Source organism: Tauraco erythrolophus, chromosome 18 (genome assembly GCF_009769465.1).
Source record: "Tauraco erythrolophus isolate bTauEry1 chromosome 18, bTauEry1.pri, whole genome shotgun sequence".
In the NCBI taxonomy this organism is placed as follows: Eukaryota; Metazoa; Chordata; class Aves; order Musophagiformes; family Musophagidae; genus Tauraco; species Tauraco erythrolophus.
In genome coordinates this window covers 3,468,867-3,483,163 of record NC_141482.1, presented here as the reverse complement: position 1 = coordinate 3,483,163, position 14,297 = coordinate 3,468,867, and the positions used below count along the sequence as shown (strand labels likewise).

Here is a 14,297-nt window from a genome sequence, read left to right as displayed (position 1 = left end):
TGAAAGTTTATTAGGAGCAGTTACAAATCGGGAAGAGGAAGGATGGTAATTGGGGATATATTTTCTTATCAGCTTCTCTCTCTCTCCTGCTCGCTCTCTTTTTTGAGTAAATCATCTTTAAGCATTTCAGCTATGGCGATGCGTTTACACTGAAACTTCGATGCGGAAAAAGCCTGCTGGGAAAACTTTGCTTCAAAGCTGTTCAGCAGATAATTTCTCTCCCTGGTTGATTGTGATTGTAATGGCTTGTTCTCAGGAGCAAACCTAAGGAGAGGTAAGCCACGCTGCCGATGAGTTGTGTGGCCACCCCTCTCAGATAGCGAGTCTTCTCATCTGGGGAGGAAGCCCTGGCCGGGAAAGGCTCCGGCAGCTCTGCTCAGCCCACCCATGTGAACTCTGCCTAGGAAGAGTGACAGTCATAGGATCATAGAATAGTTTGGGTTGGAAGGGACCTTCAAAGGTCATCTAGTTCCAACCCCCTGCAATGAGCAGGTTCGTCTTCAACTAGATCAGGTTGCTCTGAGCCCCGTCCAACCTGGCCTTGAATATTTCCAGGGATGGGGCATCTACTACCTCTCTGGACAACCTGTGCCAATGTTTCACCACCCTCATTGTAAAAAATTTGTGCCATATATCTAGTCTGGCTCTACCCTTTTTTTGTTTATAACCATTACCCCTTGTCCTATTGCTATAGGTCCTGCTGAAAAGTTTGTCCCTGTCTTTCTTATAAGCCCCCCTTAGGTACTGGAAGGCTACTGGAAGGTCTCCCTGGAGCCCTCTCTTCTCCAGGCTGAACAACCTCAACTCTCTCAGCCTGTCTCCAGAGCAGAGGTGCTCCAGCCCTCGGATCATCTTTGTGGCCTCCTCTGGATCTGCTCCAACAGCTCCATGTCCTTCTGATGTTGGGGACCTCAGAGCTGAAGGCAGCACTGCAGGGGGGGTCTCCCGAGAGCAGAGCAGAGGGGCAGAATCTCCTCCCTCGACCTGGTGCCCACGTTGCTTTGGATGCAGCCCAGGATATGGTTGGCTTTCTGGACTGGCAGCACACGTTGCCAGCTCATATCCAGCTTTTCATCCATCAATATCCCCAATTCCTTCTCCACAGGGAAGCCTGGTGGTCCCCATGTGCTGGTCTCCCCAACACGTGGGGCGATGCCCCTGGGCTAGGGCTGCCCCGTCTACCCGCTCCTGCTGACCTTGGCCATCATCTTTTACACATCCCACTTTACACGTCTCCACTTCAGCTTGGAGGCTGCGGTGCGGCGGGGGTCAGCCAACGCCGTATGGTGAGCTCCAGCCAAATTTCTTCCTTTCCTGCTGGGTGACATCTGTGAGCGCTTCGGCACAGATCCACCCGGGATTGCAGCCCAGCCACGAATGCAGCAAGGACAAAACACACCGTGGGGGAACAACGCAGAACCTCTGGATTTGTACTTCTGCCACCAAAACATGGTGATATCTTCAAGGTGTGGCTGAGACCGAAGAATGTGAGAGGAGGAGGAGAAAAATCCCATGCAAAGCGAAGGTAGAAGGTGGTTATGGGGCTGGGACCTGCCTCAAGGCTTCAGCTGGGAATTAGGATTTTGCGGGAGAGGACATTCAACACCAGCAACCACCCCTGCCTGTGCCTGGGACAAGAGCCCCGGTTCTACTGGCTGTTGCCGTGGCCCTTATTGCTGGAAAGAGCTGCCTTTCACGTGTGAATTTTGGGGGCACAGTTAACTTGAAGCCCCACTTGACACGTTTCGAAATGTCGTCTTTGCTGGCAGAGCACCCAGGTCTTCCTCGCGGCGTTTTGTCGCTCGCGCTGGATTACCCTTCTCCCCAGAAACAGGGAGCGCGGAGCACGTGCTGTTCGTCAGCCTATTTTTCTCTCCTTCTTAGGATTAGCTGGAGTGTTTATAGGCCAGATATGCATATTCATTTAAAAAAAAAAAGAAATATTGTGGGGAAAAAAGCTGTCTTTGAGTTAGCACAGCCTTTGGGAATCTGCTAAGTAAGATGCACTTAATTACTTTAGCTATGACTACATCACATTTCACTCGTCGTTCCTCTGAGATGCAAAACATCTTTTCAGTGGAGGCTGCAAACGCATCCCGAGCCGTTCGCAGCACCTCGCGCCGAGCTCGTTGTGCTGGGTGCCCGGGATGGAGACGGGATCCAACCTGGCTCTTGGAGCCGCTCCTCCTGGTGATGGAGCTCATCACGTTAGCAGGGCGCTTATTTGATTCCACGTGTGCTTCCGTGGGGCTCTGCGGGGCTGCTGCATGCTTTGGGGAGGGGAAGAGCGTGGGTGCAGCGGGAGGAGAGGTCCTTCGCGTTCGCGGGGGGACCGGTGCATTCGTTACCTTCTCTCACTTCGGTTTGCCAACCTGGCGTGTTGCTTCTAAAACTGCATTTTTTGAAAAAAGAAAGGGAAGTGGAGAGAAATGTAGTGAGTGGCAAACGGCGGGGCTGGATCCTGCCCCTCCAGGTGGTGCTCAGCAGGGTTGCACACAAGGAATGTGGTTGTCCATGTCCTTCTGCAAAACCTCCTGACTGGGGGGGAGAAGAGATGGAGACATGGGAGAGTGAGCGAGGGGGTCAGAACTGGCAGTGTTCTGCAAAGGTATTAAGTAAAACCACCAGTTTTTAATGATGTAAAGAAATAGGCAGGTGCTTAGGAGAAGACCTCTGGGCTAAGATATTCTTGAGCAGGGGGATGTCCCAGGAAAAACGCAGTGTCTCCAATTTTTAAGCAAGGGTTGTGGTTGAGTTACTGTCAGCCCGAGGCTTCTGTGTGGATTCTCTGAGCCAGGGCTCAGGTTTCTGTTTTTTTCCTCCAAATTTTCATCAACGTTTGCAGCACGTGTCCCATCTCCATAATTGCACTCCTGGACTTGTTCTGCTCTGATGCATAAATAACATGCACTGTAAAGAAAAAGTATATGGTTACATATTTAATGGATAAACAGAGCCGTTGTGGTCCATTGGCCACATTATAAAAGTTTCAGAAAAATTGTCTTAATCCAGTATTTACCAAAGAGACTGCCATGGCTGCAAATGTGAACGAGCTGCTTTAAATTTTAAAAAATTTTAAGCCACGTTTCAGAGCCTTCTCCGTTTCTAAAACACCCATCTCCTAAACTTTTTCTTCATTTCCATTTAAAATAAGGACAATAAATTATTCTCTTCCATAGCAGCTGGCAGATCTTCCCCAATGTGAAAGATCTGGATTAGACTGACAAAATCCGAGACAAATGCACCTTTTCCACTGGGATTTGGGAAGGAGCTTGCCGCTCGCGCGGCAGAGGGCTGCTGACCCGTCCCCCCACCTCGCAGGCTCCCAGTCGCTGCCTCTCTCACCCCTGGCCATTCCCAAGACGTTTGCAAATTCCATTGCAAACGCACGAATTGCCTCTCTGATGCCTCCTGTGCTTCCCAAGCCCGTCGCCCGTCCCCATCTCAAGGTCTTTTGGGCCAGGATTTCGCACGTGGCAAGGAGAGGCCAAACCTCTGCAATAAAGCAGATTTTAAGGACACGTGAAGTGTGAGTATCCACGAGTATCCACGAGTATCCGCAGCCAAGGACAGCAATTCGGCGTGGTCAGGCTCCTCGTGCTGTTGAAATGCGAGACGTTATTTTCTTCCGGCGCGTTAAATCCTCGCGCTTCGTAATTAATACAGAAAAAAGGGCAGGTCTGGGAAAATCCGTTCCCCCGACACGCGCTCCTCTCCTGATGGAGAATCCCAAAGAGGGCAGAACACGCTGTCGGATGTCGTGTAAAGCTCTTGATTCCTGACCTGCAGCAGTAAATCTGGGTTTGTGTTTGGATTTATTTCCTCTGAAGCCTACGGAGCCCTCGCAGGTCTTCCCCAGGTTTCTGTCTGTACGTGCTGCTGATGGAGCTGGCAGCCCCGCCTGGTAAGGAGAGATTGCACCTCAGCGGGCTTGTCGGAAGTGAAGATTGTTAATAAATAAAGCCTGGGTCTTTAAACTCATGTTAGCATTAATCAGATTAATATAAAAGGAAAAAAATCTGGAAAACGTTTCAGGCAGTGGCTGGATGAGGCCGTGTGGCAGGAGGGGGCTTGGCTGTGCCCGCGCGGCTGTGGTGGGGCTGCCAGGGGGCAGCCAGGGTGAAAATGGGGTTTTCAGGGAAAACCATACAAACTGGAAATGGGATCTTGGCTCAGCAGACAGCAGGGCAGCCCCAGAACCTTCCATGCACCTACAACATGGTCGGGTTTGTCCCCATCTCATCTCATCTCTGCTCCTTGGCCAGGACAGGGGGTTGTTGCTGCTCCCACCTGGCCCAGCCACTTGGACTTTGGTTTATGCCATAATTTATGCTCCACAAGATCTTTTTATTTTTTCTAATGTAGCCTTTGACATTTCTTATTAGCCATAAATATATATGTTTCATTTTTCTTTTGAATCTTTCAAGAGCGTTGGGCTCAGCAGCCTCAGGAGGCAACACTTGTGCCGGTGGCCTGTGCCGTGTCCGTGCATCCCTGCAGCCGTGTGTGATTAGTCGCCTTGCAGTCCCATCAGATGTCCCCTCTCTCTCACATTATAAGAACAGATAAATAGGTATTAGGAAACTCTTCATTTTGGGGGACAACTCTCATGTAGCCTCATCTCTTATCTACACACATACACATCGCTTCTGCTTCCTTCTCCCACTGGGAAATCTTAATGGGCAGCCCATAATTTTCTTTGCCCTTGTCTGGACTTTGGTTTTTTCTGCTATGTTCATTTTGAGTGGGATTGGAACTGATTGGGAGGGTCATCTCCAGGAGGAGTTGTAATGAGGTGGTGGTCGCCAGCAGAGCTTGCCCCGGCACGTTGAGGTCCGTCTCGGGTGTGTTGTGGTGCTCAGGGCTTCTAGGGCTTGGGAACGTACAAACCTTTGGCTTGATGGCAGTGTCACAGCCTCGGGCAGACCAACGTGGTGGGAGTGGGGACATGGGGCTTCCACTGGCTGCTTTTGTGCTTACTACTTCTAGGTTTAACCCCAGTAGCACTAGTGACTCAACAGCTGTACAGTGGATGCAGGAGGGTTGATTGTGGTACCTTCATGAGATAATACCTTCATATGAGAATATCTTCACAAGCAGGTGTTTTTTCACCTAGGCAGTTACTAAATGTCAACACCAAGTATTGCTCGGAAAGAGCATGTTTGGGATCCACGGCCTCTAACACTGCATTGCTGATAGCCCAGAGCTGGACGGTCAACCACGGGCCCCAAATACCTTGAGACAAAATGTGCTGGTGCTCAGCGATGGCCTCACGTGTGCAGCAGGAAGGCTTGGCCCCAGAAATGCCAGGGACATTGCAACGCCCTCGCTTCTCCTGGTGATCTGGCCAAAAATTGCTCATTTCTGAACTTTTCTTTCAGACCCTGGTAGGTCCCATACACCACTGGTCCCTGAGGCAGGCGGGGCACCTCCTGGACGCACAGACCTGTGTTTAAAGATGATTTAGCACCTCTCAGTAGTCCTTGTGGGCAGGATGATGGCAGGAGCAGAGCCCTGGGTGCACGGTACTCAGTTCTTGCTCTTGGCTTGTTTGGAAGGGGACATAAGGAAGACTTTACCAGTTGTGTAGAATAATCTTAAATCAGTCAATACGAGTTGGCCTTAAAGTGATTTGACAGCATAATAAATAAATAAATACATTTTTAAATTGCAAAGTGATGTTCTCCCAACTCAGATCCAGGAGATGGTCCACTCGGACGCCGCGTCCTATGAGTCCAACCGTCAAGTGCCCCTGCTCAATCGCCCCGGGATGTTAGCCGGCCCCATGAGCGCTCTCAGCCAGTCACAGCTGATTTCTCAGATGGGGATGCGGAGCGGTGTAACCCACGGTTCCCCGTCGCCTCCGGGAAGTAAGTCTGCTACACCATCTCCCTCCAGTTCTACTCAGGAAGAGGAGACGGAGTCACATTATAAGGTACGTGCAGTCACGCCTGTTTTAACAGACAGCGAGAAAACAGCAGATGATGTTTTTCAGTGAGGGATAAATTGTGCTAAATAAGAGCACAGACTTTTGATCTATTTTTTTTAAATATGTGTATATAGTGGGAGGCTTTCCCAAGGATGGGGAAATCATCTCCAGCCTAGGGTGAGGTATGGCATGGCACGCTAGCACGCATGCCTGGGTTGTGCATGCAGCAAGTTTGGCAATGAGAGTTGGGCTTTTCTCTCCAGGGTTTACCAGGTCCATCAAGCTGCAGAGTTTCCTCCAACAAGGGTTTTGATGAGCAAAGCAAGTTCAGGGCTAAGGTTCTGCAAACACCTGGGTACAAAGTTAGATTTCTAGTGGCAGGTGGAGACTAAAACGGGCTGGTGGAGAATGTGAAGTTCAAGGGCAACCGTGGCTACAGTGACCATGACATGGTGGAGTTCAAGATCCTTAGGGAGTCAAAGAGGGTGCTCAGCAGAGTCACTACCCTGGCCTTCAGGAGAGCCGACTTTGACCTCTTCAGGGATCTGCTTGGTAGAGTACCATGGGATAAAGCCCTGGAGGGAAGAGGGGCCCAAGAAAGCTGGTTAATATTCAAGAATCGCCTCCTCCAAGCTCAGGAGCGGTGCATCCCAACAAAAAGGAAGTCAGGCAGGTACGCCAGGAGGCCTGCATGGATGAACAAGGAGCTTCTGGACCAACTCAAACACAAAAAAGGAGCCTACAGAGGGTGGAAGCAAGGACAGGTAGCCTGGGAGGAATACAGAGAAACTGTCCAAGCAACCAGGGATCAGGTTAGGAAAGCTAAAGCCCTGATGGAATTAAATCTGGGGCAACAGGGGCAACAAGGGTGACACGAAAAGCTTCGCCAATGATAAAAGGAGGAGTAGGGAAAATGTGGGCCCTCTCTGGAAGAAAACGAGAGACCTGGTTACCCAGGATACGGACATGGCTGAGGCACTCAATGACTTTTTTTGCCTCAGTCTTCACTGGCAAGAGCTCCAGCTGCAAGGCCCAAGTCCCAGAAGGCAAAGGCAGGGACTGGGAGAATGAAGAACCGCCCACTGTAGGAGAAGATCAGGTTCAAGACCATCTAAAGAACCTGAAGGTGGACAAGTCCGTGGGACCTGATGAGGTGCATGTGCAGGTCCTGAGGGAACTGGCAAATGAAGTTGCTAAACCATTATCCATCATATTTGAGAAGTCGTGGCAGTCTGGTGAAGTTCCCACTGACTGGAAAAGGGGAAACAGAGCCCCCATTTTCAAAAACTAAAAAGGAAGACCCGGGGACCTACAGGCCAGTCAATCTCAACTCTGTGCCTGGCAAGATCATGAAGCAGATCCTCCTGGAAAATAAGGAGGTGATTGGTGACAGCCAACATCGTTTCACTAAGGGCAAATTGTGCCTGACAAATTTTGTGACCTTCTATGGTAGGGTTACAGCATTGGTGGATAAGGGAAGAGCAACTGACGTTACCTACCTGGACTTGTCCAAAGCATTTGACACTGTCCTGCACAACATCCTTGTCTCTAAATTGGAGAGACATGGATTTGACGGAATTGGCTGGATGGTCGCACTCAAAGAGTTGTGGTCAACAGCTCGATGTCCAAGTGCATGTAGTGACAGGACAAGGGGCAATGGCTTTAAACTGAAAGAGAGGAGATTTAGGTTAGATAGAAGGAAGAAATTCTTCCCTGGGAGGGTGGTGAGGCACTGGAACAGGTTGCCCAGAGAAGTTGTGGCTGCCCCATCCCTGGAAGTGTTCAAGGCCAGGTTGGATGAGGCTTTGGGCAACCTGGTGTAGTGGAAGGTGTCCCTGCCCATGGCAGGGAGGTTGGAACTGGATGATCTTTGAGGTCCCTTCCAACCCAAACCATTCTATGATTCTATGAACTTCATGCCACTGCACGAGCCTTCATGGTCGCTTTGACCATGGCTCAGCCCTCAGGAGATGCTGTTGCTCTGGGACAGCAAGGTGCTGGCTCACTGGGGCTTGCCTTTAGCCGAGAACATGCCTTAGGTCGTTCAAGCATCTTCTGCAGGCCAGGGCAGGGCTGTTGTCTCATCCCCTGCTGCATCTCACCTGGTAAACCCCAGGAAGACCAGGCCAAGTCCTGCTCTGCTCGGCTCCCTCGTGGGAACTGGTGGCTCCAGGCAGCCTCTGTTTTCCATAAATACCATTTGCTCTTTGGTGCTGCCCAAAGAGGACCGACTGTAAAACTGTCATCATGGCTGTGTTTGCGTTGCGCCTGTTCCCGGCTCCTTCACCTGGTCAACGGCGGTGAGGAGGTCCGTCCCCCCGCCGCGCTTCAGGGAATCAGGGAGGATTAGAGTTAGAACACCATCTCACTCGCTGATGGGCTGAAGCCCCATCATGCATTTTTTTCCCTCCCCCTAAGCTGCTCTTTCACCTCCAGGCCTCCCATTCAAGCCCAATTGAGCAATTTTAAATTAAACGCAATTTTTTGGGTCTCTCTGCTCAATCGCTAATGGTCACTGCCTGTTTGACAAATGTCACCGCGCTGATACTGAACGTCATGACCGGTCGAGAGCCGCTGAGCGGAGGACGGGAGCGCTCCTGCCCTTTACCTCCCCGTCCCTGCCCTGTGCCACCTCAAGTGAAGCCTCTTAAATCCCGGCGCTTCCAAGCAGCAAATCCACCAGGAGAAAAGGCCTTTTGCTCCCAGCGCTCACCGGGATGCACAATTTTCATGACAGCTTCATGTTTAGACCTGTGTCAGTTGATTTTTTTTTTTTTAATTTTATGTTTTTTAGACCTCTGAGTGCCAGACTGGGCAACTTTCTAACAGAATTAGCCCGTGCACATGGTAGAGCCGGGACTGCCGGAGTCAGGTCGTGGCTGAGCACTTGGTGCCCAAGCCCAGTGGGTCTGCAGCGGAGATGCTGGTGCCGTGTTTGCCTTCGAGGACACAGATCCAGAGCGCAGCAGCCAGCTGGCAGCAGTTGTTATTCTCTGCCGTGTTTAACCACTGGTGTATTTAGTTTTCCCTCCGCTATAAAATAGGGATAATGGTGCTTCCCTGCGGTGCGAGCTTTCGCTGACCGCAGTTAATGCATTGAGAGCTTTGGTGTGCGTCCAAGTACTTTCCAGGGGTCTTTCCCTTCACACACCATCGCACAGAGGCTTCTGCAGTCCCATATAATTCATCACTCCAGGGAGATCTTCCAGCAGCCTTCCAGTACCTAAAGGGGCTACAAGGAAGCTGGAAAAGGGTTTTTTACAAGGGCGTGTAGTGACAGGACACGGGGCAATGGCGTTAAACTGAAAGAGGGGAGATTTAGATTAGATAGAAGAAATAAATTTTTTACAGTGAGGGTGGTGGGGCACTGGAACAGGTTGCCCAGAGAAGCTGTGGCTGCCCCATCCCTGGAAGTGTTCAAGGCCAGGTTGGATGGGGCTTTGAGCAACCTGGTGTAGGGGAAGGTGTCCCTGCCGTGGCAGGGGGGTTGGAACTGGATGATCTTTGAGGTTCCTTCCAACCCAAACCATTCTATAATTCTGTGATCACGCTGCCCAGGGCATCCCGGTGGAGGCTCAGCCATAGGATCTTCTTTCTGTGCTACTTGCACTGGAAACATCCCTGTTCCCACCTTGCTGTTTTACTCCCCAGCCTGGTGGCAGTGTCTCAGGCTGAGACACACACAAAATCCAGCTGCCATTGCCTGTGTCCTCACCTTGGTCCAACCACCTGCCAGGCACTGAGCATGGACACAGCTCACCTGACCCGGTCATAAAGAGTGAGCGGTGCATGGAAAGCGTTCAATGCATAGGATTAAAATAGTTCAAATCCTGGATATTTTTCCTGGATAGGGGTATGTACCTGTTAACAGGGTGAAACAGATTGTGGATGGTCCCAGTGCGATGGGTAATGTGATGCTGGTGCTCGCGACCCTCCTGCCTTGGGAGCTGGGAGGATGAGCCGCCCGCTCACAGGTGGCCGAGAAAAGTCAGGAGCAGCCTGCAGAAGGGGGTTATTGGGCTGGAAATCAGAAACCACATGGAAGGTGAGTTTGGAAAAAAATTCATGGACTGCTAAAGGCATCTGGCTGGGAAGCAAGGTGTTTGGAGAGGGCCTAGGAGAGGATCAAGGGAAGAGCGAGCTTGTGATGCCGGGGAGGAGGAGAGGGAAGGAGGGTGATGGAGGATGAGTGTCTGCAAAGCCCCAGCTTTGAAGCAGGGACCACCGAGCTGTGACCTGGTCTGTGAGGAGGTACCAAGCCAGGCTCAGACACCCATCAGCACTTTGTGTAATGATCCTAGAGGCTCCTGGGGACCAAAGAGACCCCAGGGCTGCTGCCCTCCTCGCCACCCCTGGGAGCCCTTCCCTGCCCGTGCCCTCTCTCGTCCCCTTTGCTAAGAAACTCTAGCACGGACTCGTAGCAGCCTACTCCCAGCTCACTGCTAAGGGACGTGTCTTGGTTTTGCAGGTTACTGGAGAGAAAAGACCATCAACAGACCTGGGCAAAAAGCCTAAAAGCCAAAAGAAGAAGAAAAAGAAGGATCCCAATGAGCCCCAGAAGCCCGTGTCAGCCTACGCCCTGTTTTTCAGAGACACGCAAGCGGCCATCAAAGGGCAAAACCCCAACGCTACCTTCGGAGACGTATCAAAAATTGTTGCGTCAATGTGGGACAGTTTGGGAGAAGAACAAAAACAAGTGAGTTACTGACATCTCTCTTTTTTTTTTTCCTTTCGACTGTTTAAATACGTTTTTCCATGGTACAGTGTCAGAGTCTCCCCAGGCACGTTCGGGGTGTCGCTAGGGCTTAAACAGAAGCCGGATGTGCGGAGACGGAGGCTGTTTTCAGGAGCGGTGCTGCTCCAGGAGATGCTCAAATGCTTCACGTGCCGCGCTGCCGGCCCTGGGCCACTGCGGCGGTGATGGGACCTGGCCCTCGAGCACCTCCTTGGGGGACTTGGGGGACACACTGTACAACGTCTTTGCCACCTATGTGCCCCAAGGAGGGAGGGTCTGACCCCGGTCCCAGGCAGGGCAGGGATGGGGCTGCAGGAGGAGGCACTAAGCTTTGCCTCTGCCTCTTTTTTAGAAAAATCTCGGTTGTTACATGGGGAAGAGCAAATTTTTTCTGACAACTAATTATTCTTGGTAAGATCACACTTTGTGAAAACATCAGTGGCCTTTCCCTGACAATGGGGTGTTTACAGCCTGAGATGAGAGATGGGTTTGTATTTGCTTATTTACTTACAAGGAGTGACGGCAAACCGACTGAAAACCATTGCTCTCTACATTGCTGGCCTGAAATCTAACATTAGGGCTTTAAAAGCTTGGGCAGATGTCCGAAGTGGCCTCACAGAGGAAACCTTGCTGCCCCAAAGCTGTCAACCACTTTCAGTCTGCTTCAGACGGAGACTCCCAGGTCCTGCTTTGACTGTTTTGTTGATGCTGAGTCAGTCTCAAAAGCCTGTAATTGCTTGTTGCCTATTGAGAAAACCCCAGGGAACACTTTCCGGAGCATGTATGTCTTTTTATCAGACAGAGCAAGATCTAACACTGTGTGTGAAGTGTCTGGGAACCCAAACATGCCCAAACTGACGGTCCCCCCGTGAGCGGGAGCCCTTCTCCTCGAGCCTGGCTGCCGGCGTCAGGCTGGCGCTGTCTCCCGTTGGGTGCCCACGGCCAGAATTTAAGCAGCTACATTTGAGGAGGGAGCAGCAGGGAGGAAAACAGTCTTGGAAATGGAAGTCACACTAGGAAGTAGCCTTGCTTTCTACCCTGTGCCAAGTTGGGCACAAGAGCAAGGTGCCTTCTGGGGTGAAAGCCCGTTTGCTGATCAATCTGGAGTCTCCATACCGTGCAAAGTCTTGCTTTGGTGTTTTCATGATATTCCCTTTTCTTGTCTTTGGGGATCACGCTGGAATTTCTTGTGCTGAAGAAGGAAGGAAGATCCATCCCCTCTCCGTGCAGCAGGTTGTCCCCAGGCAGCTGCAGGGCAGGGGCTGGGTTTGGGCCGTTGGTGCAAGGTGTGGGAGGTTCAGGAGCACAGAAAAGCTTTTATGTCACCTCTTTCTCCTGCTTTCATCCCTCCCAACATCTCGATCTGCCTCTCCCTTGCTCCATCTGCTTACAGATGTCCCTGTACATCGGGCACTGAGCTGGGCTGCGAATGTGGTGTATGGAATGGAAGTGCTGGAGCAACCCTGGCTCAGCGCCGGGCGAACGCTGGGCTCTTAATTGACAGCAGGGATGAGACCAGTGCGTTTATCTTCCCTGCTAACTCTCCCTTCTCCTTGTTTATGAGGGAGCAGCAGCCTTACTCTCTTTACACATGCTTTCTAAGTGGCTCCATTTCTCCCTCTGTAATTGATTTAATTAAGTCATTTGTTCCTTGTCTGAATGCTTAAATATTAACTTCCTGGCTTTGTCTCCAGCTGTATACTTTTCTCCCACGACAGCTCCCTCCCTGCCCGGGACTCCGGCTGGAGGGACACTATTTATCTTTGGCTCTGGTGCCGTAGTGCTGGTTTGTGCAATGGGGCACGTTCACTCTTGAAGTGTTTGGCTGGAAAGGAGTTTGTTTAGTCCCTGTTTGCTTTCCCCTGCCAGCATCCCTAGTCAAGAAAGCTTCTCTTCTTCCTGGCGTGAGAGAAGAGGATGGACTGGAGGCTGGAGGATGTGATTTTGGGCTGGGGTTCCTCTCAGCCTGAGATGTTCAAGGTGAGGCTGGGACATCGTGTCTCCAGGGGGCTGATGTGCAGACCCCAGCCCCACCACGCCGTTATTAAGCTGTCGTTTATATCGCCGTTAGTTGCTGCTTCAGATGAGGATTATAAACCTGATTTTCCGCTTTCCAATGGGCACAGCGTTTCCCCAGCCCTGGCTGTGTTTTGGTTCCTGCCTTGGAGAACAGCCAGCAGAACAGGCAGGGAGCACCCAGGGAGGGGGTTCAAAGCCAGCTGCCCCACAAACCCAACCTCAGCCACAACATTTTGGACTTGTGAACCCCCACCACGTGTCAGCAGCCCCCGGCACATGCCCCACTGTGCCTGCAGATGTGTCCATCCATCCATCCATCCATCCATCCATCCATCCTTCCATCCATCCATCCATCCTTCCATCCCTCCCTCCCTCCTAGCTCCATCATGCACAAACGAGTTACGTAGAGCATGGGGTGGCCATCGTACCGGTGCCAGAGGGATGAGGAAAGCCCAGTGCCGGTGGCTTGTAGCTGGTGCAGCGCGGCCAGTGCCTCGGGCTGGGACGGGTGGTCCCATGCCCCCCGCCCCAGCAGAGCTTCAGCCCCGCTCCGGCTGTGCTTGCCCCACGGACGCTACATGGAGGGTCCCTGGAGCAGAAAGGAGATGCCACCCCTTTGCCAGGTAGCTCGCGCCAGCACACCGAGGGTTAATCCTCTGCCGTTTGTGCTGCTAATGGTTATATGCACTGCAATATCAAAGCTGTAGCTATTTATTTGCCATTGAGCAGGTGCTGCTGCTCCCACAAAGCAAATTTGCTTTCTCCTCCTGATGAAACAAGCAAAATAAAGGTTGCTCACATCCCATTTCAGATACGTTTTTTTTTTTCCCTGTGCACTAGCTGAAAGACAAACACCGAGCGGGAACCAGAATGCACATTATGCAAGAAACCATATCATCCAGGAGCATCTTTGATTTGGCTGCTGCTGTCACAGACGTATTTCACGGAGAGGGTCGTCCCCCCCCTTCTTTCGTTCTTACTGGTTTATCATTTGTGCCTTTGTCATTTTGTTCCTTCTTCTTCTTCTCTTCTCAGCCTCTTCACAATGAATCTTCATTTTCCCTCTGACACACTTGTATCTAAATTTCCTTATTTCCTGCCTTTTTTTATTTATATCTGTTGCCTGGTGATTTGATCACGCTGTGGAATACAGGATTAGCAATCTCCGTGTCCTTGGGTACCGCTCAAGGACACCTGTTCGGCAAAGCGCCGTTTTCTTCCCCGTTTTAACCCCTTCCAGCGCGGCCGTGCGTGCGTAACCGTAATAAATAACAATACCTTTAACTATCTCCGGCGCCGCGTTAGCAGGATGTTGTAATCTTCATTCTTCAACAGCTGCCGTGGCCCTTTCTAAGCAGCTTACATGGGAATCTGAAGAATGTGACTCGGGGAAAAAAGGCAAAAAAAAAAAATATTAATACGGACTCTTTGAACTTTGCAAATAGTTTAGCAGCTGTTCCTGTGGAGATAGCTTAGACTTTGGTGGAGAGTGAAATGCTAATGCAGCCGTTATCATCACAGGGGGTACCTGGCGTAGCAATCCGCCGCAGCTCCGGGGCCCTGCTCGAGGCTCGCAGAATCCCGCGCCTCGCTGGTGTTATACATTACGTTATA

General features: G+C 51.2%; 1 protein-coding gene across 1 annotated transcript in view; it reads left to right on the top strand.

Annotated features, from left to right (window-relative positions):
• Nucleotides 1-14,297, top strand: part of TOX2 (TOX high mobility group box family member 2) — a 152,340-nt gene that overhangs the window by 122,264 nt on the left and 15,779 nt on the right. The window contains exons 4-5 of the mRNA XM_086622990.1: nt 5,696-5,935; nt 10,398-10,625. Of these exons, the coding sequence (XP_086479116.1) occupies nt 5,696-5,935; nt 10,398-10,625 (468 nt within the window). The remainder of the gene's footprint in view (nt 1-5,695; nt 5,936-10,397; nt 10,626-14,297) is intronic.